Source organism: Phascolarctos cinereus, unplaced genomic scaffold (genome assembly GCF_003287225.1).
Source record: "Phascolarctos cinereus isolate Bilbo 61053 unplaced genomic scaffold, phaCin_HiC Scaffold_8;HRSCAF=390, whole genome shotgun sequence".
NCBI lineage: Eukaryota > Metazoa > Chordata > Mammalia > Diprotodontia > Phascolarctidae > Phascolarctos > Phascolarctos cinereus.
The window spans coordinates 73,046,722-73,072,180 of record NW_027556291.1 but is presented as its reverse complement, the minus strand read 5'-3'; the positions used below and the strand labels follow the sequence as shown (position 1 = coordinate 73,072,180).

The 25,459-nt window shown below is 45.8% G+C and overlaps 1 protein-coding gene across 1 annotated transcript; it reads right to left on the bottom strand.

Moving 5' to 3' along the window:
* On the bottom strand, positions 1–25,459 carry RAB39B (RAB39B, member RAS oncogene family). The gene is made up of 2 exons (XM_020975664.2): positions 24,499–25,459; positions 1–7,578 (listed from the first exon to the last, which is right to left on the bottom strand). The coding sequence occupies exons 1-2, from the start codon at positions 24,711–24,713 to the stop codon at positions 7,152–7,154; spliced, it is 642 nt and encodes a 213-aa protein (XP_020831323.1). The 5' UTR covers positions 24,714–25,459; the 3' UTR covers positions 1–7,151.

Sequence of the window (25,459 nt, the reverse complement as noted above, 5' to 3'; positions counted from 1 at the left end):
TTCTATTATAAACAATGCACTTTTATTTTTATTGGTCTTCTTTATATTGAATTCTTAGGCATGGTGCTGAACATCCATTAACACAGAACTGTGACCAAGAAAAAAGAAACAGGTTTTTTTTTTTTGTTGTTGTTGCTGGATTTGTTCTTTTACATGTGGAATCTCACAATCACATTATTGACCATTTTAATAAATACAAGCATGTTTTGATTCACAGACAACAAAATACAGCATTTTTTTTTTCACATTTCATTACAGTGCATAACAGAAGGCAAGGGAACGTATATAGTAGTATTTTATTTGGGAGTTTTTGAAATTCAGACCACAGATCTGTGCTCCAACATGCAGTTTTGAACGTGATCCGTGGGTACCAGAAAAGTTAGTTTCCAGTTTTTTCTTGTGTTCACCCTGACATATCTAGTGAGTGAGCTTGTAAAGCTAAGTAAGTCCTTAGAAGTCCTTTAACAACCATTCATTCTCGGCTTAGTGTCCAGTTATCAGATCACTGAAACATGTGCTTTGAACAACAAAAGTTTCTCTCTAGTCTAGTTAGCAAATATATTTTACAGTTACCTGCTGGATCTTAAATTTTCTGAATACTTCCAGTCAGTCAGACTGGAAAATGCCAGCAGATGGGAAAGTGTACACAGAATGGATTTCTCTAGCAAAGACTTTAGAGAAATTTTGCCTCTGCCCTTTTCACAACTGGCCTCATACAGTCAAACTCAATTATCCACTAAATAACCTTGCTTTCAGATTTGAGTAGGTGATGAAGTCTTGAGTTGGCCCAGTTGTCATTTTCTTTGATTTTGACCAATAAAGCCTTGCAACTGGTTTCTTCGACCAAAACACCCCTCTCTCTCAAGCTAGGGAATGCCTAAAATACAATTCAATTCACCGTGTTAAGTACCCACAGTGAGTACCAGGATTAGGTGCTGGGGACAGAGGTGACAAATGATCTGGGCCCTGTTCCAATGGACCTCGAAGTCCAGTGAGGACAAGACAGCATATGAAAACTAGAACACATTTTCTAATGTCATAGATGCATAGGAAAATCCTCCCCAAGATGCCTGACACACTTGGGGTAAGAGTGAGGAGACCAGGGAAAGAGCCCTTCCTGGGGAGGATTTCCTTCCTGATGGAGGTGACACCTGACCTGGGCATCCAAGGAAAGCTAGGATCAACTCATTGTCTGCTTGTGCCTTTGTTGGGAGCAGGGAGCTGACTGAGATGAGGGTTCTAGCTCAGTCTGAGCCATATCTTCCAGCTCCAAAGCTGTGTCCCAGGACAAAATCTAAGGATTGGAATGGACCCTGGGGCCCACTTAGTCCAAGCCTCTCATTTTACTGAGGAGAAAACAGTCTAGTGGGGTTTAACAGTTGACAAGTGGCAGAGACAAGAATCAGAATCATGGCCCCTAGTCACAGATCCAAATTCTGCTCTGAAGCAGCGTTGAGCACGTGGGAGCTTTGCTTCTCAGCCAGTCAATCCCATTCCGGCTCCTACATGGGCCCTTCCCCTGTGGCTTTATTTTTTTGCAAACTGATGACATGCCCACATTCACGTGGGAATTTCAGAATAAATTTAGTGGTATTTTGGATTGCTCATGCTCCTTTCCATTAACACGAAAAACAGAAAACTACTAGCTAGGTGATCTTGGACGTCACCTGGCCTTCAATTTTCTCATCTGTAGAAGGGGAATGAATAATAGACTTGTGGGGCTGACCTCACAAACTCAAAGGGGAAGTCAGAGCTTATCTAGTCCAACCCCCTCATTGGAGAGAAGAAATGGAGACCAAGAATGGGGAATGGACTTCCAGTGTCACAAAGGGAGTTAGTGTTAGAGCTGGGATTGTGGAGAAGGTCAGAGGAGAGACAGTGTATGTCAGATGCTTTGCAAGGCTAGGTCCTCATGTTGGGTGACCTCTCTGGGCCTTGGTTTCTTTGTCTGTAAAATAAAGGGGTTGGAAGAGCAAACCCCTGAAGTCCTTTTTAGCTGTACAGTTATGATCTGAGGGCTCCTTGGGGAAAGCACTTGAATGCCTCAAGAGATTTAGATGAGCGTGCTCTTTTTCCTCCCTAATTTGCAGGGAATAGTCTTAGAACACTAACATTATCTGTTCCCTTCTGGCAGGTAAGGGAGCCTTTATATTTTTGTGATACTCTGCTTCAAAAGACTGGTTTCTTTAAGCCTAGGTCCTTGGAAAATGGAACCAAGAACTGGAATGTTTCACAATTATTTATCATCCTCTCCCACCCCCACCCCCACCCCACCAGAAGGAGGGGTAATGGGCTATCATGGTAACTCAGGGTCAAAGATTGAGAACTGGGAGGGCCCTCAAGCCCACCTCTCTTTCCACCCCCCTCTCCATTTTACGGAGGAACTGAGCCCAGAAAATCAAATCAAGGGAGATTTTGTTTCCCCCACCCCCACCCCACCAGAAGGAGGGGTAATGGGCTATCATGGTAACTCAGGGTCAAAGATTGAGAACTGGGAGGGCCCTCAAGCCCACCTCTCTTTCCACCCCCCTCTCCATTTTACGGAGGAACTGAGCCCAGAAAATCAAATCAAGGGAGATTTTGTTTCCCCCCCCCACCCCTGAGAGCTGTCTTGAGACCCATTGCCCTCAGATTTTGTTACTCCTCATGTCATCATAGACCTGGAGCCAGAAGGGACCTCAGAGATCATTCAGGCTAACCCTTACATAGAACCAAAAAAACTTGTTACTCCATTCTCAGCAAGTGATTAGCCAGCCTCCACTTGTAGACCTGCAGTGAAGGGGAACTCAGTAATTTAAGAGACAGCCAATACTATTGGTGCTGGGAGAGTAAGGAAGAAGTCCTCTCATCTAGGGAAGGGACAGAACAGAACAGGGAATTCTAGCAGAAGATTGATCAGGACTTGAGAGAAGCAGACTGGAGATTTTCTATTTTTACATGTGCCTCCTCAAGGCACATGTATGGATGGACACCCCTCCACCCCAGGCAGGAAGAGGTATGGTGAGCTCTACTTGGGGGCTGGGAAGGTTAGAGTTGGACACTTTAGGAAACTAGCTTCTCCAAGAAGAGCTCGTGCTTCATAAACCCTCTTCTACTGGGGAGTGGGATGGGGGAGGGAGGGAGCACTTAGATACCTGGAGATACAGGGGTCAGAAGTCCAAAGGGTGGGTGTTAGCACATCAACAGAAGCAGGTGATAAGGGAAGAAGGCAAGGAACAGCCCTGAGCCCCTTGGGGAAGCTCAAAGATAGAGACCAGGACCCTGCTGCTTTCTGTCTTCTACCTTTTCATCCTGATTCTGGGCTCCAGGACTGAGTTGCTGTTCTATAGGGGGTCCTTCGAATACTTGGGGACAAAAGTCACTCTCCCTCTTGTCTTCTGACTAATCTCTGGAATGACTTGGCTTTCAAGTTTTCTCCCTTGGACATTTGCCATTTCACCATATTTGCCATATCTCCCCACTCTAGACAACTGTATCGATTTGTTAACCTAAATGTAGGCCTCCATTTATCCTCATTAACTTTAATCTTCTTAGATTTGGCCCAGCAGTTCTTTTTGGATCCTGATTCTGTTGTCAAAGGTGTTAGTTGTCCCTCCCAGATGCCTTTGTGCAAGTAATTGGGCTTTTAAAAAAAATCAAAGAGCCTTGCGGCATGCCACTGGACATCTCTCTCCATCTTGTCCACAAGGATTCGACAGGCCACTTTCGTGTATCACAGATTTAGAATAAAGACCTTAGGAGTCATGTAGTAGAACCCTTTCACTTTACAGATGAGAAAACTGAGGCCCAGAGAGTTTAAGCAACTTGTCCAAAATCACACAGCAAGTAGCAGAGTTGGGACTGGCACCTTAGGACTGTTTCCCTGATAGACTAATATAATAACCCTGTCAAAAACAAGGAAATAGGGAGTGCCTAGTATGAATTTTTGGCAATTCCATATTGGTTCATGGAAATTAATTCTATCCTCTGCTTAATGCTCAAAAATGCTACCATGATATTGCTTGGAATCAAAGTCAAGCTCACTAGCCACTAGTTTTCACATCATTAATATACTTCCTAATTCAATTCAAATGTGGATTCTCTTGTGAAATTGTCCACTACAAGTTAGGCCTTTTGGGCTTCCTCTCACGAATTATTTGTTGTCTTCAGTGGCTGAACTTGGTTCCTCTTTGGCATATTCATCTAGTGATGGAAGTTCTTGTGAAAAGGAATTGTGATTAGATTACAACTAACTAGAGCAAGAACTCATGCTTTTGTAGCAAAAATATAGCCAACATTGAATACCAAGAACCTTTCTTTATATGGAAACAGTTCAAAAGCTTATGGTCTGGTGGCACAAAAACCCAACTGGAGAGTACAGGATGCTGCTACTCATGGTGTGGGGCCAGTCATACCCTAACGCCTCTCCCAAAAAGTTGTGGCTCATTTGGAATGTTTAGTTAATTTAAAATTTAGGTGTAGCTAAATCTTAGTGGATTTCTTTATGAATAAAAAGAATGTAACGATTGAATGCTTAATAAATGTTTTATCTTTTAAAAAGAATCCCATTCCCTCGGTGTGTACTTTAATAAAATGTACTACTGCTGAAAAAACAAATATTGTGATATTTCCCCACCAATCCCCAGTTGTTCAAGAGGGAGGAGGGCTGGCCTAAATAATCTCTAAGGTCTCTCCTACCCCTGAGTCTAAGGTCAGTGCCAGTGAGGGACAGTGTGGTGTGATATGCTGGGGATCTGGATTGGAATCTCATCTGTCAATCACCAGCTGCTTGATCTCAGAGCTTCTTTCTCTCTGGGGCTAATAAGTTTTGGTACCTGTAAAATGTGGACAAATATCCCTGCCTGTCTGACTTCACAGAGTTGTTGGGAGAATCAAATGAGGGGAAAGACCGCCTTGAAAAGTGGGCATCTCAGTGTAAGATTTGTGGCGCCCATCCATGACAAATGGTTGTTGGTGGAATGAACCCATATTGATCTTGAGCTCAGCACTCTTGCCAGGTTAGGATGCTAAATGGGGTGAGAAAGGTGGGTTGTTGGCTGCAGGTGAAACCGAGCTCTCAAGCCCTCATTTCAGAGGTACCTCACTCAGTTATTTCTTCCTCACACACAGGACACTGGAAAAAAAAATGCCAAACACTAGGAGGGTTCCAGCTTGCATTCCACTGGGGAAACCAACACAGTAGTCATTTTCAAGAGAGCCCCAACCTGTGCTGTTAGTTTTCCCAATTAAGAAAAAAAAATCCACCTTCTTGATCATTAGGCTGGGGGTGAGGTAGGGTGTGGAGGAAATAATAGAAGCTCTAAGCACTTTACAGATCTCTCTCATTTGATCCTCACAACAACCCTTTGAGGTAGGGGCTATTATTACTCCCATTTTACAGGTGAGGAGACTGAAGCAGACACTTAGTGAAGTGACTGTGCTTGGGGTCTTTCAGGACTTCCTGACTCCAGGTCTGTGCACTGTGGGCCCCCAAGCTGTTTTCAGCTTAATGGACTCATTCCATTTTTTTTTTTTGGCTCAAGAACCTGTCCAGCTACTATAAAGTAGAGAAGAAACTGATCTGGCTGCATGTATATGTGTCCTTTGTTATGGGTCTATTTCATCATCTGTTAATGTGAGGAAGTTGTCTTCTTCCCTCCCTACTAGTCTGGGAGATTTCCTTCACTTGTCTTCCTTCTCCCTCTTGCCTGGCATTGAGCACACACATCAGGAGCTCTGAATAAATATCCCACTGACAGATGGTATCTGCCCCCATCCCTGGCCTGAGGTCAGTCTGCCACCTCTCATTAAAAGAGGCCCATGTGGTGGCCACACTAGGTAGTCCCCCAAAGGTCCTTCCTTCTACTTTGTTCTTCAGGTTCCCAAATTGAATAACTGTCATTGCATGTTCCCAACAAGCTAATGCACTTCTGCTCGATACAGCACAAAATTTCTTCTTGTATTTCCCCAACTGATGTGAATGGCTTAGAGGAAACTGGGACCAGGGCACTCCCCAAGTACAGCTTAAGATGTTCTGAATGATTTCCTAGTAGCAGAAGAGCTCAGCTACCACTTGTCATTTCCCAGGTTCCCTAGGTTCCCCTGCTTCACAGGAACAAAGAAGGCCTGGATGGAAAGTGGAGACTCGGGCCTCTGGATACATGGGTTTATTTTCCAAACCCACAACAGCTGGCTTCTCAACTTGCCACTGAAGACAAAGAGTTTAAGACTCTTGGTTTGTTCATTTTGGAAAAGCGTAGGATCAGGGTGAAGGAAGGATAAACTCTATGGAAGTTAAAGTTTCCTGCCAGGGCTCCTCACACAGACGGGCTGAAGCCCATCCAGGACCAAGGGCTTTAGAAACAACAGGTTTTGAATTTTTCTCTTCCACTTGTTAGATTAGCAATCACGACCCACTAAAATTTTGAGAGGTATTGTAGTATAGTGGATAAAGAGCTATTTCGTTTCAGAAAGACCTGCCTCTGACTCATGCTGGCTGTGTAATTCTGAGCAAATTATTTAGCCTCTCAGCACCTGAGCATCTCTCTCTCAGACATTAAGTTGCACAACAAGTGTTCATCTGAATTGGTGGAGGGTGTTTTCATCCCGAGTTCCCCCCACATCAATGAAATCCCAGGGGCAGACCTTTCCCCTCCTCTTCCCCACCCCCTCAAAAAAGGATCCCATGGCATTATGTCTATTAGAACTGTACAATTTGGGGACTGCAAGGGTCCTTGGAGAGCAACTCAAGCAGCCTCCACCTCACTGTAGGAGAAGCTACTCTGAAGCACCAGGGCTGGGGAGAGGAGGCAGAACATAGCAGTGATAATGATCCCTGAGCTCAGACACTTCACCTACAATTCCCTTGGAATATGGCAATTCTGGGGTTGGGGTTGGGAGGGGGTTTTGGTTTTTTTGTTTTTAGTTTCCTCTCTGTTCCAGCTCCCACAGACCCTCAACACAAATATCCACCATTGTGCCTTTCTGACAAGGTCTGGATTTCCCATTTGGAAATAGGGTTATTGGGAATGTGACATCATTCTCATCTGTGGCTAAAGTTACTCTCACCTGCTGGTGAGCACACTAGTATGCTACAACTCTCCATTACATTTCTGTTCAGTTAGTACAGTATGTTTTATTAATAAAAATTGTGTCTGGCTTACTAGGGTTGGCTAACATAGGCATCTCCTATCTGATTTGACAACCTCTTCTGAGGAGTGAACGACATTTGGCACAAAGCCACTCTTTACCCCTTCCCAGCCTTCCTGGATGGTAATCTCCCCCTTTTTGACCAGCTCATAGATTTCTCTAGTCAGGTCTGTGAAGGCTTTCTCCACATTAATGGCATCTCGGGCTGAGGTCTCAATGTACTTCATACCATACCCAGCAGCAACTTTCTCTGCCTCGTGTCGGGTCACTTGCCGTTGGGTGTCCAGGTCACACTTGTGACCCACCAAAACAAACACAATCTGGTAGGGCTGGACATGGACTTTGGTCTCTTCTAACCACTCGTGGACATTCTGGAAGGACCTGCGATTGGTGATGTCAAATAAGAGAAGGCCACCTACAGAGTTCCTGTAGTAGGCTCTGGTGATAGACCTAAAAAACATGAAGGAAGAAAAAAATGACATCAAGAGCTCATGGGCCTCACTCAGTCCTAATTTGGCATGCGCACACACGTGCACGCACATACACCCACATACCCCCCCCCCACGCATACAGAGTGCCTATCTGTTGGCTTCCAAGATAAGTATTTAAATTAGGCAAAACCTCAAAAGGTGTCAAAATTCATTGATTCCCAGCTCCTTTTCCCAGATTCAGCACTAGGAAGGTTTCTTAGGAGTTCATATAGTCCATCCCCCAGCCTTGAAGACAGAACTATATAGAGTGTGGCACCATGGGAAGAACACTGGATTTCAAGTCAGAGAATCTGGGTCCAAATCCTGGTGCTGCTTTCCTGCCTGTGATTGGGACCTCTGGCAGAGGGTGGGGAGGAAGGTTTAGTTCTCAATTTTAAAAATTAAGGGGTCACATTTGGATTATAAAATCTTGTAAATTGTATAATATGTCTTATGGACAACCTTTCAGAGGTAGACTAAGATTATTTAATACAATTTTTTTTTTGGGTGACACAGTCGGGGTTAAGTGACTTGCCTAGTATCACACGCTAGTAAGTGTCAAGTATCTGAGGCAGGATTTGAACTCAGGTTTTCCTGACTCCAAGGCCAGAGCTTTATCTACTGCACCATCTAGCTGCCCCCTATACAATTTTTAAAGAGCGTACTTTGGTGCATGGTGCATGCTGCATGCTAGACTTAACCTGCTCAGTAACTTCTCAAGTCAGTGTTAGGAGTGTTAGTTGGGTTCTAGTCTTTTCTTTTATGGTGGGTAAAGAACAGAACCTAGAGGGGCAGCTAGGTGGTTCAGTAGATAAAGCTCCAGCCTTGGAGTCAGGAAAACCCGAGTTCAAATTCTGCCTCAGACACTTGACACTAGCTTGTGACCCTGGGCAAGTCATTTAACCCTGAATGCCTCACCAAAAAGAAGAACCTAGAACTTGGGTGTGTGTTGGGAACTTTTTGTTTTTTATTAACATTCATAGAGAATATTAGTGACGTGGATAGTACTAAATAAAAACATAGGAATGAGAAAAAGTACGACTATTTTTAAATTAAAAGTTGTAACTGTTGCTCTTATAACTATGTGTGTCAAACTAGAATGTGTAACAAATTTGTTAGCTAAGCATTAGCTAAGCATGAAAAATAAAAATAACATTTCTTCCTGTCAGACTAGAGAATGTCCAAAGTCCCTTCCAGTTTTAGATCTATGAATCAATCAGCAAGCATTCCTATGGTGCCTACTATATGCCAGAGGCAGCTAGGTGGTGTAGCCGCTAGAGTGCTGGGCCTGGAGTCAGGAAGACTCTTCTTCCTGAGTGCAAATCCAACCACAGACATTTACTAGCTGTGTGATCCTGGGCAAGTCACTTCACCCTATTTGCCTCAGTTTCCTCATCTGTAAAATGAACTAGAGAAGGAAATAGCAAACTACTCCGGTATCTTTGCCAAGAAAACCCCAAATGGGGTCATGAAGAGTCAGACACAACTGAAAAATGACTGAACAACAAAAACAACTATGTGTCAGGCACCAGGTTGATCGATGGGAATACAAAGACACCACTGAGACAGTCCCTGCCCTCAAGGAGCTGCCATTCTAATGATTAATGAACCTGTGGGGTCTGTTTTATCTGGCTCTAGTGTGCACCAAAAACAATGGGGTAGAAGTTGCAAAGAGACACAAACCCTCACAGTCGGTGGTATCCCAAAGTGGCAGAGGCCTCCTCAAGAGGTGGAGGGCTCCCCCTCCATGGAGGTCTGGCAGCAGGGGCTGGATGAGCCCTCATTGGGTATGGGAGAGTGACGATAGACCAAATAGACTAGACGGCTATGGGGATTCCTTCCAACTCTCAAATCCTATTATCCTGATGATATATTTTAGGTGTTGTTTCTATCAAATGGTTTTCAGGGCCTATTATTTTTCTTTTCATCTTAATTCCATTTTTACAATAAGTACAGATAAAATCGATACCTTGGCTAATTTCTTCTCTTTGTTTCATAGATTCTCCATAAAAGTCCTGTAGCAGAGCATTATCATGACCTGGAGGTGACCCTTGGCTTTTCAAAGCTAAGCTAGCAAAATATAAGTTCAGGTCAGTTCTGTCATGCTGGAGAAGTACAGTCCTGGCACCAGAGTGGGCCTGCTTTCTATGGCCCAGCTGAGTGTGGAAATGCTCATTGCCAGAAGCCTCAGCTCATTACGAGATGAACCCTTTGGCCATGGCAATCGGTGAGACCAGAAAACCTTGCGAAAAGGCCTTCCAGCCTGGGCTGTCCTCCTGCCTTTGCTTTTGCTGGAACAGTGGCAAAGGAGGCTTAGAATCACAATTTTCAGACTGTCCAGCAATGGGAACTTACATCTTGGAATTCTATCCCATCCAATAAGCATTTATTAAGTACTTGCTATGTGCCAAGCTCTGGGAATAAATACCAAGACAAAAAGGAAACTGCCCCTGCCCTTGGGGAGCTTACATTCGACTGTGGAGAAACAACAAAGACGAGTGTGAGATTCTTGTCCGATAACCAAGGAGCTGAACCAACTAGCATAGAAACCGAATCAGATCACTACGGATATTTTTGCTATAAATGAAACCAGAATACAAAAAGAAAGCTGCCACTAAATAGAGGGAGGGCTCATAGGAGAACTGGTAGATTTGTCTTTATTACACATCCAAAAGTAACCAGAGAAATCCTTTCCTGAGACACTTGCTCATCTTGAAGAGCAGTGCTCCACGATGTACTTTTGCAAACAGAATGGCCTGAAGAGACCTGCAGCTTATGCATCAACCCCCTCTGGTGCATAAGCTAGAAATACCTAATTATTAAGGTGGAGAAATTTGATGACAAGTTCTACATCAACCTTGGAATTAAATCAATGAAAAGATGAGCCTAAGGGAGGGTGGTAAACAATAAAGAAGTAGGAAACAAAAGAGGACAAAGGTTTGTGGACTACATGGCAGTCTTGTGTCTGTATAGCATGAGTGTTTTCTTTTTTCTTTTTTTTTTTCAGGCAACTGAGGTTAAGTGACTTGCCCAGAGTCACACAGCTAGTGAGTGTTATGTGTTTGAGGCTGCATTTGAACTTGGGTCCTCCTGACTCCAGAGCCAGTGCTCTATCCACTGCACCACCGAGCTGCCCTTACTTCCAACTTCTGTGGGAGGTTTGGGAAAGAGTGGGAAAAGAGAGGAAGAACTGATTTGGTTAGTGAATAGTTGGCTGAGAAGGTGGTGTCATAATGGGATTTGGATTTCGTGATCATAGTTAAAGATATAAGGATGATAGGGGCAGTTAGGTGGCGTAGTGGACAGAGCACCAGCCCTGGATTCAGGAGGACCTGAGTTCAAATCCAGCCTCAGACACATAACACTTAACTAGCTGTGTGACCCTGGGCAAGTCACTTAACCCCATTGCCTAGCCAAAAAAAAAAAAAGATATAAGGATGACAAACTCCTGGCTAGGGATGGAGTTTACCTAAGGGGCAATGAATAAAATGTATTTGTTGGGTGTCTTGCAAATCTAACCAAGAAGACTTTAAATAAAGAATTGTGAGGGGAAAAAACTACCTGTCCTCCAAGCTAGATGCCATAGAGAGTAGCTACAATGAGGGAAGAATAGCAGTTGATAACACCCAGAAGTTCATAGAAGCCAAAATCCAAGAAGGATGTAAGTAAGTCAAATATATGTTCTCAACTGTCCCAAGTTTGACAACAAGAAGAGAAATTGGGAGGTTCTAACAAGGAGATTTTGACATCATAAGTGTCACTGAGACTTGGTAGGATAAAACTCACAATGGTGCTGGATGGCTTTATCTTAGTTTATCTTATTCAAAAGAAATAGGATAGGTAATATGTATATAGCATTGTATTTTTTTATTTAGTATTTTATTTTTCCTCAATTACATGTAGAAACAATTTTTAACATTTGTTTGTTTTTTTTAAAATTTTTTTTTCTAGGCAATTGAAGTTAAGTGACTTGCCCAGGGTCACACAGCTAGTAGGTGTCAAGTGTTTGGTCTGAGGCCGGATTTGCAGTCAGGTCCTCCTGACTTCAGGGCCGGTGCTCTATCCACTACGCCACCTAGCTGCCCCTTAACATTCGTTTTTAAAACTTTGAGCTCTAAATTCTCTCTCCTTCCATGTGTAGTCATGCAAAACACATTTACATATTAGTCATCCTGTAAAAGAAAACATAGACCAACCCTCCCCCCAAAAAAAAATAAAGTAAAAAGGTATGGTTTGATCTGTACTCAAACACCATCAGTTCTTTCTCTGGGGATGGATAGCATTTTTCATCATAACTCCTTCAAAGTTGTCTTGGATCATTGTGTTACTGAGAATTGTATTGGCAACAGTAAAAAGGTTTCTGAATGCTGAACACTGTATATTGAGAAGCTATGTACATGTGAAGAAATCCAGAAAGCATAAGGGAGAAATGGAGAACATTTGGGTCAAGATCAATGTGCATTAATTCAATAAGCCTTTATTGAAGACTTCTGGCCAAGATGGCTGCCTGAATGGAGGCAGACCACCCAGCTCCCTCCTACATACTGCAGCAAAAACGTGAAATTTTCACTTGACTGAATAATGATCAAGAAATCCAATGAGAAGCAATGGGGACTTTTTTTCACTCCAGAATCACACTCAAAGGTTAGCTGGAAGTCCAAAAGCAATAGAAAAGGGAGCGGCCAGCAAAGTCAGTGCCACCACAGAGATCTTGGCATACGATATTCCAAAAAGCAAAAGATAAAGGGCTTACAACCAAGATTAATGTTCCCTGCAAAACTGAGTATAATCTACAGGGGGGCAAATGGACCTTTAATGAAATAGAGAATTTGCAGGCATTTCTGATCCAAAAAAAGCAGAGCTGAACAGTAAGTCTGAGATACAAACACAGAGAGTCCCAGAGATACCTAGCAAGGCAGATTGGTTTGACCAAGTAGAAGGAGCTTGGATGATGTTGTAGTGTTAACGTTTAATGCTTGGGGGGTTGGGGGAGGAGAAACAAGTGATCCTTTAAAACCTCCATGTTTTCAAAGGGTACTGAAGGAGTTAAATTAAAAAAAAACCCAACCTCAGGGGACCTGGGGGTGGATTGGTTCTTTTTTGTCAGGGTTTGAAGAGGGAGAAGAGAAGGGAAGTTTGTAAAAGGAGGAATGTACTAGTGTAAAAAGGAGGAAGAAGGGGGGGTGGAACTTGCTGTTTCTCACAATTGGGGTATGGGAGAAGAAGAGTATAGAGACAAGGAGGAAGGACTAAGGTAGTGGGGTAGATAGAGGAAGGTAGTGGGCATCAAATGAGCCTCCCACTTATCTGAAACAGACAAATATCGTTGAACAGACACACAGTTTAGGGTAGAAATACATCAGACTGAACAGGAAAACAAATGGGGACAGGGAGAAGGGGCTTAAGAGGGAGGCTAATACCATAAGCCATAAGCAAATCAAACTTCCTGATCCTGAAGAGGAGATAAAAGTAAAGAATCGAAAGGACTAGTCCTCTAATAAGGAATTACTGAACAAATTGTGATAATATGGAGGCAATGGAATACTATTGCACTGGAAAAGATGACAAGAGAGATAGTTGTGGAGAATCCTGGGAAGCATGAATGGAGGCAGGGGGGAGTAAGCAGAACCAGAATAAGTTTTCAATAACAACAACATTGTAAAGAAAATGAGCTTTGAAAGACTTAAGAACTCTGATCAACAAAATGACCAATCATGCCTCCAGAGTACCTACAATGAAGTTATCCACCTCCTGAGAGGGGATGGACTCAAGGTGCAGAAGGAGACATACAATTTTGAACATGACCACTCTATGGGTTTGTTTTATTTGATTATACTTGTTTGTTTCAAGGGTTCCCCCCTCCCCTTTTGGTTTTTAACTAAGGGTTGGGGGGAGAGAGGGTTTAGCAACAGTGATGTAGAAAAGGAAGGGGGTCATTGAAGCATTGTTTAAATACACAGAAGAAAACAAAAGGAATTTAGTTCAGAAAGAAGCACAGACACACAGAACAGCTTTGTAATGTGTGGAATTGTATACTTTTTTAAAAAGTGGTATGAAATGGAGATTCTTGGCTTCCTATACAATCTTCTTTTTGTGCTCTACTGTGCATATGGAAATATTCTCCTTTTTGGTATTTAAGTTTAGAACCAAAACATAAATGGATACAAAAATCAGTAGAGAGACAAACAAGTGATTTTTGTCCTAAGTATATACTACAGACTATCTATACAGAAATAGAAAGTATATGTATTTGGGAAACAAAACACAAGGCTAGGACAGAAACAGGATAGAACAGTGCTGGGAGACTTAAATCATCCAGGCACCTGCTAGAGATCTCTCTCTCTCTCTGGTTTTTTTTGACTAGGCAATGGAGTTAAGTGACTTGTCCAGGGTCACACAGCTAGTAAGTTTTATGTGTCTGAGGCTGGATTTGAACTCAGGTCCTCCAGACTCCAGGGCTGATGCTCTATCCACTGTGCCACCTACCTGCCTCTGCACCTCTCTCTCTCTCTTTCTTTCTCTCTCCTTCCCTTTCTTTCTCTCTTACTCTCTGTCTCTGTCTCTCTTTCAAAATCTTACACTCCAGGCCTCCCTCTCTCTCTGAGCCCCTCATATTCTAAGATTTTATCTCTCTTTCTTAGAGTCATACTCTAGGCCTCTCCCTCTCCCCCAATCCTCAGACTGCAGACCTTTCTCTCACCAAGAGCACCATTTTTTCACTCTGTTCCTCAGACACCAGGCCAATTTCTCTCTCTAAACCTCGCCATCCTGTCTTGTCTCTCTCTCTCTCTCTCTGAACCTCACACTCTAGTCTTCCCTCACGCTGTGATCCTCTGATTCCAGGCAATGAGACACACAATCATGGCCTCTTTCTATCACTGAACCACAGATTCCAGACCCCCATCTCTCTCTCTGGCTCTGTTTCTCTTTCAAATGGAGGAAAGCTGGTCACTTCTTGACTTCCTTTAGGGAGAATTTCATCCTTTGAGTCAGTAAAGGAGCCAACCAAGGGAAATATTATAGTGTATATGATTCTCACTAACATGGTTAGTAGAGTAGAAATGATGGGAACATCAGAGGGAAGTGACCACTTCCTTCTAGAATCTTTGATAGAGAAGGAGATGCCAGATGGAAACAACTGAGAGAAAACAAAATTGTTTGATCCTTATTCTGCTTCTGGTTTGTCCTCCAAAGAAAAATGATAGGACAGAAATGGCTCCCTAGGAGCTGATCTCCAAGACAAGCTGCCCTCAGTGCCTTCCCAGCCTCCATCCCACTGTCAGTGACGTCTGAAAGATCCTGGAGAACAAGAAAGGCATTACAGGACTGGAGAAAAGCAAATGTCCCTATCTACCAAGAAAAGGGGAGAGAAAAGCTTGCCAATTATAGGCCAATGAGAGTGATTTCAATTCCTGGGAAAGCAGACCATTAAAGAGAAAGTCAGCAGACTTTAGCAAAGGAAACAGTGCTAACAAAGAACCATCATGGCACAAGGAGGGGACACACCTGAATGATCTCATTTCCTTTTTGTATGGGATGATTACTTGATGAAGGAGATGTGGTGGAGATAGTTCACCTAGATTTTAGCAAAGCCTTCAATAAAGTCTCTCATGCTATTCTTGTGGAAAAGGGACTAGAGATGAAACTGAATTATAATACAGTTAGGTGGACTGGTTAAATGGTAGAACTCCAAAGTCCCTGTTAATGGTTTAAGGTCATTAAACTCCAGTGGAGAGGGCCCCAGAGATCTGGGCTGGGCCCAGGGCTGCCTCACATTCTTATCAAGGATATAGATAAAAGCCCAAATGATGCACCAAATTTGCTGGTGACATAAAGCTGGGAGAGATAGCTAGTACCCTGGATGATAGAATCAGGATCTTGACAGGCTCTACCATTGCCTCAATCTAATCAAATTCAATTCAACAGGGATACACATCAAGCCTAGCACTTGAGTACTGCGGGCAGCTGAGAAAGCTAAAGCACTTCCTCTATCTTGCCCTTCACCCTGTTGGTATCGCTGTCCCAAGACCTTCCTTCCTTACTGATGAAACAGAACAGACAGTCCTATCTATGAGGATGGGGTGACAAGAGATGGTTAACCTGAAGAAGAGCCTTTCTTGTTACTTAGCCTAGCCCTGTCCAATTCAAGAGATAGCACATCCCTATTCCTAGCCCACAGGCCCCCTGCAACAGCCCTGTCCAATCCTGAGGTTGTTGCTTTGCAGTAGTTTCAGTCCTATAGGACTCCTGACATACCCCATACCCAATTCACCTCCTGCCTAAATTGAAACCTAATATGAGCTTGTGTTTCTTTGGGGAGTCTGTGCCCGTGTGGCTCCTTTGCTGGCAAACTCAAGAAACCCTCTTTGGTTCCTAAATTTAAGGTACTGGGAATGGGTTCTGGTTTGGGGGTTCAGGTTTCTTGCACCACTGTCAATTTTATCCACACAATTTTAAAGTACAGGATGGAGGATGCCTACTTAGACACCAGTTGGTCTGAAAATGACTTGCTGGTTTTTAATGAACTGCAAGTTCACTATGTGACGTGGCAACCCCTCAAACACTAATATGAGGCAGAACTTCTTGGGATCTGGAAGCAATAGACCCTCTTTGCTCTAAACTGGTTGGACCAGGTCTGGAGTCTTGTGTTCAGGTTCATTTAAGGAAGACTGGGATGAACTGGAGAGTGTCCAGGGGAGGGCAACCAGGATGACCAAGAACCTTGAGGATCAATCTTAGAAACTAGGCATATTTAGCCTGAAGAGAAGATTCAAGGGAGACATTTGAGTGTCTCCAAGTATCTGAAGGAGGGGGGATTAGATTTATTCTTTTTGGTCCCAGGAGGTAGAACCAGGAGCAAAGCATAGAAAGAGGTCAGTGTAGCCATGATAGGGGATAGGGGTGGGTGAAGCTTCCTAACATTCAGAGATGAGGGTCGGGGGGGGGGGGGGAGCTGCCTAACATTCAGATATGGGGGTTGGGGGAAGCTTCCTAACATTCAGAGATGAGGGTGGGGGGGGAGCTGCCTAACATTCAGATATGGGGGTTGGGGGGAAGCTTCCTAACATTCAGAGATGAGGGTAGGGGAAACTTTCTAACATTCAGAGATAGGGGTGGGGGGAAGCTTCCTAACATTCAGAGATGAGGCTGGGGGGAGCTGCCTAACATTCAGAGATGGGGGTGGAGGGAAGCTTCCTAACATTCAGGGATAGGGATGGGGGTGGAGGGAAGCTTCTTAATATTCAGGGATAGGGATGGGGGTGGAGGGAAGCTTCCTAACATTCAGAGATGGGGAGTGGGGTGGGGGGAAGCTTCCTAATGTTTAGAGCTCTCCAGTGTCCTGGAGATTTGATAGCTCCCCATCCATCACTACAAGGGTGGGCTTCAAGCAGGGGTCAAATGACCAGTAATTAGCTGTTTTGCGGAGCAGATCCTTCTTGAAGTATGAATTGGCTGGGGTTCCTTCCAAGTGTACAATTCTGTGAATCTCTAATGTATCAACATATTGAATTATTGTCCAATAAGAAATGGTGACTATGGGGAATTCAGAGAAATATAGAGAGGAACCAGGAGCAACTATGTAAAAAAAAAAAAAACACCAAAAGGAAGCCAGTGTCATTACTGTGGACAATCTTGTTCCTAGAGACCAGATAACAGAGCATGCCTCCATTCTCTTGGCAGTGTGTTGTATACACTGTCAAGATGCAGATACTTTAACTTTATTGGTTGGTTTTGCTTAACTGGTTTTCATTGTTACAAAGGAGGTTTAATGGGGGTGGGGTGAGAGAGGGGGTGCTACATCTGGGCGTGACTGTGATCTAAAAACAAAAGACACTGATAGAGAATGGGAGAGGTGCCACAAGACCGGAAAAAGGCAAATGTTGACCCAATTTGCAAAAAAGAACAAAAAGCAGAGTTTGTAAACTTGAGCTGGCTTCCTGGAAAAATTCCGGAGCATATTATTAAAGGGATCATTAATGAGCTTCTTTTTAGTCACAAAGGGCCTGCTCATCAAACAGTTCTGCCAGAATAACTTGGTTTTCCTTTTTGACTAGTGATCAGGAGAATTTGACTAGTGATCAGCATATTTGACATTTCAGTGTTACATTTGGTGAAGTCTCTGATGGCTAGTATTATGGACATGATGGAGAGATGTGGCCTGAGCCACAGTTTAGGAGATTTGTAATTGGCCAGACCCAGAGAGAAGTTGTTAACGGTTCAATGTCAGCTTGGCAGCAGCAAAAGGCATAAATAGCATGCATATTTAATTTGCAAAGGGCAGTGCTGAGAGAGAGAGACAATACTGTCATCACGATATGACAGTTGGGATCAAAAAATTCTTGACAGGTTAGAATTTTAAACCAAATTTAATAAAAAAATTTTTTAATAGGGAATATATAAAATCTTGTGTTTAAAAAAAAATCTTCACCAATACAAGATGGGGGATGCATGCTTAGCAGTTTCTGACAAGAGGTGAGTCTTAGTGGCCTGGAAGTTCCATATGACTCAGCACTGGGATGTGGCAGTCCAGAAGGCCAATGTGATCTTAGGTATCTGCATTCAGATGGGCATGGTAGGCTCCAGAACTAGGGTAATGGGTTAAATATCTGAAGCCCCTCTCACAGGAAAGTGGCATTAGTCTACTGGCCAACATTTTGGAACAGGCCATGCAGAAGAGGAAAAGAAAGTTTAACCCAAGCAGACTCTGTATATGATGAATTAAGCTCTATGTTGAAAACTCCTATATGTGTCTGGCCAATAGCTCTAATTTTCATGATAATACTAACATTTTAATTTCAGATGTGGTAAATATTGATAGATCTAGCCACATAAACAAAAATTCTCTGAGGGGCCCTCAATGATTTTTAAGTGTAAAGAGGTCCCGAGACCAAAACAGATTGAGAAGTGCTGTCCCAAAACAACGTACTGAGGAAGGTCTCAGACAGGTACTCTTTGACATGTATAGGACATGTAACATGTATGTGACATATAATATGACATGTATAGGCATGAGTGTGTGACCCTTACTCAGAAAATCATAGTCATGGATCCCAAATCCAGAAACCTGGACAGCTAGAGGACAACTCTGAGGTCTTAAGGACATGGTGATGCATAAAATTATTTTCCCTTTTAACTGATCTCCCAACTTATACCCGCTTCTGCAGTAAAGCTGCTTTTACTTTCAACTAAGTTTGTGAATCCTGATTTTCTTGTGCTTGGAAGTGATAATGGAGGGGGCAGCTAGGTGGCACAGAGGATAGAGCACTGGCCCTGAAGTCAGGAGTACCTGAGTTCAAATCCGGCCTCAGACCAAACACTTGACACTTACTAGCTGTGTGACCCTGGGCAAGTCACTTAACCCCAATTACCTAAAAAAAAAAAAGAAAAAAAAGGAAGTGATAATGGAAAGACAAGTGCTTTACAAATATAATCTCATTTGATCCTTACAATAACACTTGGACGTAGAGAACCAAGTGAGGAAACCCATTTCCTTTTCGGAGAACTCTTGGTTGGCAGTTCTTTCCTGACCTCAAGCCTCAATCTGCCTCTTTGCACCTTCTCTCCACTTCCCCTGGTAATACCCTGTGGGGCCTGGCAGAGCCAGGCTGGGTCCTCTGTCACCTGAGAGCTCTTCAAAGACTTGAAAGCAGCTATCTTTTCCCCCAGGGGAATTTTGACAGATTGGCTATGATGTGACTTAGTTTTCAGCGACTAGCAACATAAGTCAAATCCCAATCCTCCCAAAGAGCAGGCCTGGAGTCAGGAAGACCAGTTCTAATCCAGCCTCAGAGACTCACTAGCTGTGTGACCCTGGGCAGTCACTTCACCTCTGTCTGTCTCAGTTTCCTCAACTATAAAATGGGGTCACTAATATAGCCCCTACCTCCAAGGGATGTTGTAAAGATCAAGTGAGATAATATTTGTAAAGTGTCTGGCATGTAATAAATGTTAGCTATTATTATTAAGAGAATCAAATAATAATAACTAGCATTTCTATAACACTTTACAGTTTGCAAAACCCTTTGTACCCATTATTTCACTTAAATGCCACCTCTGTATAGCGCTTTGCAAACCTCAACGTGCTGAAATCGGGGAGGATTCCTAGGCAGGATTCTTCAGATCCTGTTGGGTAGGGGGCCTTCCCCAGTTCAGAGCTTCTGAGCTTTGGGAGGGAATGAAGAGGACACATCTCTTCACTTTGGGGAGGAACAGCTGGGTTTTAAGGACAAGCTGCATTTTAGCTATGTTCTCCAAGGCCAGGAGAACCTCACTCTCATATGGTCAATCTCAATGGTGAATTTAGCCACACCAAGGCAAATCTCAACCCCCAGAGTAGGAATGCTGGTGAGGTGGCTGTCTCACCTGGGAAGCTCCTCAAATGACCACCAGCAGACACTGGCTTATCACTAACATCTAAGGGCCAGGGGAGAGAACAGGGCCCCTAGAAAAGGGCACACAGAACATTGCTTAGCACTGTCCTGGGGGACATGGGGGAGTGCGGATAAAAGAAGAAAAGCAAGGGTTAGAAAGGAGTTTACAGTCTACACACACACACACACACACACACACACACACACACACACACACACACCCCAGACACGTGAAATGTCATACAATACAGGACCCTAGGAGAGGGTGAGGACTTTGGGGACCCTCACAGCAAGAAGAATCACTTCAGGTTTCATAGAAGATAGAAGACTTGAGCTGAGTCTTGGAGGATGGCTGCCTAAGACTTGGCCCAATCCAGGGGAGTAATGGGAAAAGCAGTGGGGGCAGTGACAAGAGTCGGGTTTGGGCTCAGGTTCAAATCAGGGCTTCTCCAGCTGTGTGACTTTAGGCAAGCTATTTTTTTTTTTAGCAATGGGATGTGCTTTATTAGGTCTAAAGGGAAAGGTCAGCACCAACAGCTAGAATCAGACAAGCATTCATTTCAAATTATAATACATTTTACATGCACCATTTTATGTGATCCTCATAACAGGGGGCAGCTAGATGACACAGTGGATACAGTGCTGGGCCTGGAGTCAGGAAGGCTCATCCTCCTGAGTTCAAATCCGGCCTCATGCACTTACTAGCTGTGTGACCCCGGGCAAGCCACTCAACCCCGATTGCCTCAGTTTCCTCATCTGCTAAATGAGTTAGAGAAGGAAATGGCAAAGCACTCCAGTGTCTCTGCCAAGAAAACCCCAAATGGAGTCACAAAGAGTTGGACACAACAACAACTCCTTCTATGAGGGAGTTATATTGGATTGGTCACCTAGCTCTAGTATTAGGCAAGCTCTTTTACTTCCCTGACTTCCCTTGCTTCTATGGCTGCACTTGGTAGCAACTCTATATTGAGGATCCTGACCTCTGACCTTATGATGGCTGATGGTCATCGGCCCCCCTGGGCTCTTTCTTTCTGCTGGTAAGAACCTATAGGGCTTCCCTTGGCTGGTATCCCCTACTGGAGAGAGGCCTTTTCTGACTCCTCCCCTCTCCAAACTTCCTTCCTATTAGCCTTCTGCCTAAGGAATGTTTACTCACTGAGGTACCAGTTGCACCCCCAGCAGGAAGGAAGGAAGGGACTGGTTTGGTTTTGTCTTTCTAAGCCCAGTGCCGAGCACAGTTGGTGGACTCATGAGGTGCCTAATAAATGCTCCAGAACCTGGGCTTGATTCCAAGCTGTCTCTGACTGCTTTTGTGATCTTGGTCACCTCTCTGGGCCCTAGGGTGCCCATGTGTAAAATGGGAGGGTTGGCCTTCCTGCTCAAAGGGTCCAAAGAACTCAAGGCTAACCCATGTGGTTGTTTTGCTCCATATCCCCAAGAAAAGTGTGACTGCTAAAGAGGTACAGGGAACCCTTGGGCAATCCTTGGTCCTTTCTTAGTCTGGGGTGCCAGTGAAAAATGTGTGTTCTGATAAACAGCTGACAACTTGATTATGCTAAAAAGTGTTATATGCTGAATAAAGGGTTATGAGCAATGAACTTCTATTTTATATTTCTTTCTTATGTGCATATTCACAGTAAACTCAAGAATCCAAAAGAGGTTGGGGATCTCTGACCCAGAGAACCGGGGATAAAGGAAAACACTGTGATGGTGGGGATGTGGCCTGGCAGCTCTGGGCATGAAGCTGGCACTGTTGGGCATAAACTTCCTTCCCCAGCCTGAGCTTACTTACTTTTCATAGGTTCCTCTAACTCAATGAGTGTTTAAAAATGACATTAGGCCTAATTAATACTTACCCTTATTTATCCTTGTTATTTAAAGGGGCTTCAACTGTGACATCAACATTTTTAAAAATCTAGACCTGTGATTGCATCCATGTGGGAGAACTCCCAGTGCAGAAACCCCCTTCACCACTGTAGATCAAGAACTCCCCTTTAAGCTATAGTCCAGGAGTGGGGAACTTGCAGCCTCGAGGCCACATGTGGCCCTCTAGGACCTCAAGTTCAGCCCTTTGACTGAATCCAAACTTCACAGAACGAATCTCCTTAATCAAGGGATTCATTCTGTAAAACTTGGGCTCAGCCAAAAGGCTGTACCCAAGCACCTGCATAGTCTTAGAAAGTGGCCTGCCTCCTGGTACAATGACTTGCCCAGGGTCACAAAGCCAGGCAGAACTTGAACTCTGGTCTTGTCGACTGCAAGGCCAACTCCCTATCCATTATGCAATGCTGCCTTTCGATTATAGAAATGAACTATTCTGGGGAAAGTTAATACCAAGTTGCAAAGGGGAAGGGTACTCTTCACTTTGACTGAGATGCCATTTTCAAAGTGGGTAGGACTCTTCTCATTGTACCCCGAAGTCACTATTAGGCAGCTGGGAGGTGGCAGAATATGTGAAAACACTGTGGTCTGAGTTCAAATCCTGCCTATGACCCCACTTGTCTAGGCTTGGGCCTATACAAAGTCCTTTCCTCTCCCTAAAGCCTCAGTTGCCTCCTTTGTAAAATGAGTGGTTGGGCTAGATTGGCCTCTGGGAATCTTGCCAGCTCTTGATGCATAACCCTATGAAATGATTCTGTTTGGAGCTTTAAACTGTCTTTAAAAATAAATACACCCGATAAAGCAACTTGGCTTCTTGGATTTGAAAACCACAGGGGAAGGTCCATTGGGAAGTGTACTAGACTGGTGTTGGGAGGCCACTGGGTCTTTGCCTGCTGTGACTTCTCCCTTTCTGAGTCTGTTTCCTCACCTGTAAAATGGAGTTAGACTAGACCAGAAATTTAGAGGTGAAAGGGACCTTAGAAGTCCAACCCTCCTGTTTTTCCAATAAGGAAATTGTCCAAGGTCACACAGGCAGTAAGGGGTGGGCTTGGAGCACTGGCTGCCATTTCAATTCAGTGATATTTGCCCTGGCCCAGGTTGCCACCAGATGTGGAAGGCCTCTTCCTACTCTCCTAGGCCATTTACCTGTTCCTTAACTGAAGAGAATAGCTCCCTCCTCCCCAGTCTCCCTTCTCTCTCCTGCACAGGCCCTTTTGTTTTGGGAGCAGTAAAGCCTTCTAGATATAACAGGCCTGGGAGTGCAGACCCTTTTCTCACCCTGATTCCTGTCTCCAGCTGGATGGGGCTCGAGCTTCCTGGGGCTGCTGCAAGGTCTATGGGCATTGGAGCAATCCTGAGTATTTCTCAAGGTCTTCTATGGGACACAGTCGGGGTGGGGTGGGGTCCGAGGCTGGTGGCTGGTGCTAATCTAATCCTTCATTTCTAGGAGCTTTGTTCCAGCAGCCAACAAGAGGGTGGGCTGTTCTATGTAACCAATGAGGTGTATCAGGTCTGCGTGCAGCAAGGCCAGATGTCTAGGCAGATGTTCTGCTCTTTCTCAGGTGTACTTGCACCTTGAAGAAAACATTGTGAATGGGGGTGGGGTGGGAGTCGGGGGATCACTCAGGCCCAGGCCTGCTGGCGGTGCCTCCGCCATGTTCCCCCCTTCAGCTGCTGCACGGTTCCGAGATAAGAAAGTAGAGCCTTGCAGCTGGTGGTAGCTCTCAGTCTCCCGCATGGTTTGCAGGGTCCACCACACCACTGCCACCACCTCTGCTGCTTGCTGCGGGGAACACACACAGATATTCCTGGGGGCAGAGCCAAGGTCCATTCCCCTCAGTCGGTCCCTTTGCCTAAGCCTGAAAACAGCAAATCTGCCTCTGGCCCTGGCGGCAAGCAGGCTCGGGGGATCTTTGTGGATTCATGTGCCTGCTTCCATTCCTCCTTCCCTCCCTCCGGGGACAGACTTGCAGGCACACACACGTACAGATATACACAGGAGCACACAGCGCACATACGTGTACAGACGCACACAGGAGCACGCATAGGCATGTAGGAGTATAGACATGCACAGGCACACACACATGTATAGACACACACGAACACACCCAGGGGCTTGGCCTCCCAGCCCCACAAGGCTCTCTCACTCGCTCGCTCATTCCAGAAAGCTGCCCAGCTGGCTTCCTTCCCTCCTCCTCCTCAGCTCCCCCCTCCCCTCCACGAGTCCTCTGCAGCATCCAGCGGGCGGGATGCTGATGCTGATGCTGATACTGATAGTGATACTGATGGTGATGCTGCCTCGGTCGGCGCTGATGTCCGAGCCTCTCAGACAAAGCTCGCACGCAGCTCTGGGCCGCCCGGTACCCACCAAACACTACCCTTGGAGCGAGGGAGGGGAGAGGAGAAAATGAGCCCCCGAAGTGGCCAACCGCAGACTGTTCTCGGCCCGGCCCACGCAGGTGGCCACATTCCCCAGCTTACGGCTCTCGGGCCCGGGGCCGACCCAAATGCCCAGGAGTGGGGGCTGGGGGGCGACAGGGCGCAGACCCTCCCCGGCAGCCCCTACCCGTCCTTCTTCCCCCACCCCACTAAGGCAGCGCTCCGCCCACTGCTCGCCCCGCCCTCGCCCTCCAGTCCGCCTGCCCCACCTGAACCTCTCCTGGCCCGCGGTGTCCCAGATCTGTAGCTTGATTCGCTTCCCGGGCTCGATCTCCACCAGACGGGAGAAGAAATCCACCCCCACGGTGGGGTCGGAGACCTGGGCGAAGCGGCCCTCGGTGAAGCGGCGGATGAGGCAGGACTTGCCCACCGTGGAGTCCCCGATCACAATGAGCCGGAACTGGTAGAGCCAGATAGCCTCCATGCTGGCCCCGCTCAGCCGTCGGCCTCCGACCCGAAGCAGCGCCAGCGTGGCGGGCCTGGCTGCGGGACGGGGCTGCGGCTCGGGAGGCTGCGGGCGCCCCCGCGCGCGGGCTGCGCGGCGTCGGGGGGGCGGGGCTAAGCCGGCGGCCGGGCGCTCGGCCTCCCCCAGCCCTAGGGCATCAGCCAGCGGGTGCAGGGGCCCCCGGGGGCCGCGCCTTCGAGGGTAGGAGGGAAGAGGATGGCGTTCGGGCGCGGCTTCGGGGAACGGTGCGGCCCGAGGCCGCGGGTAGGGGGCTCTGGACGGGGCGCCTCCGGGCTAGGAAGGCGTCCTTGGCTGTGGCAGCCCGCGTCAAGGGCCTTCGAGCCGGCCTCTAGCTGCCTTCCCGGCGGGCATCCTGCGGAGGGGCCTGGGGGCAAAGCTTGGGCAGCCTCGAGCTGGTGCCAATGCCAGTGCCGGTGCAGGCGTCGGTGGCGAGGTGGCCGCGCTCCGGGAGGCTGGCCTGGGCCAGGCTGTCACAGCCGCAGGGCTGGAAGCCTTTAGACGTGGGCACGGGCGGGAGAGGGCGGCGGGGATCACTGTTCTCTCGGAGCGTGGACTGGACCAGGCATCACCAGGATGGAGGTGGGAGGAGCGCGAGAAAGAGAAGGATGGAGAGACCGAGAGAAAGAGACCGACAGACAGGGGCAGAGAGGGTTCTGGGAGCGAGCCGACGCTCAGCTCGAGAAAAGGCTGCTGCTACATCAGTA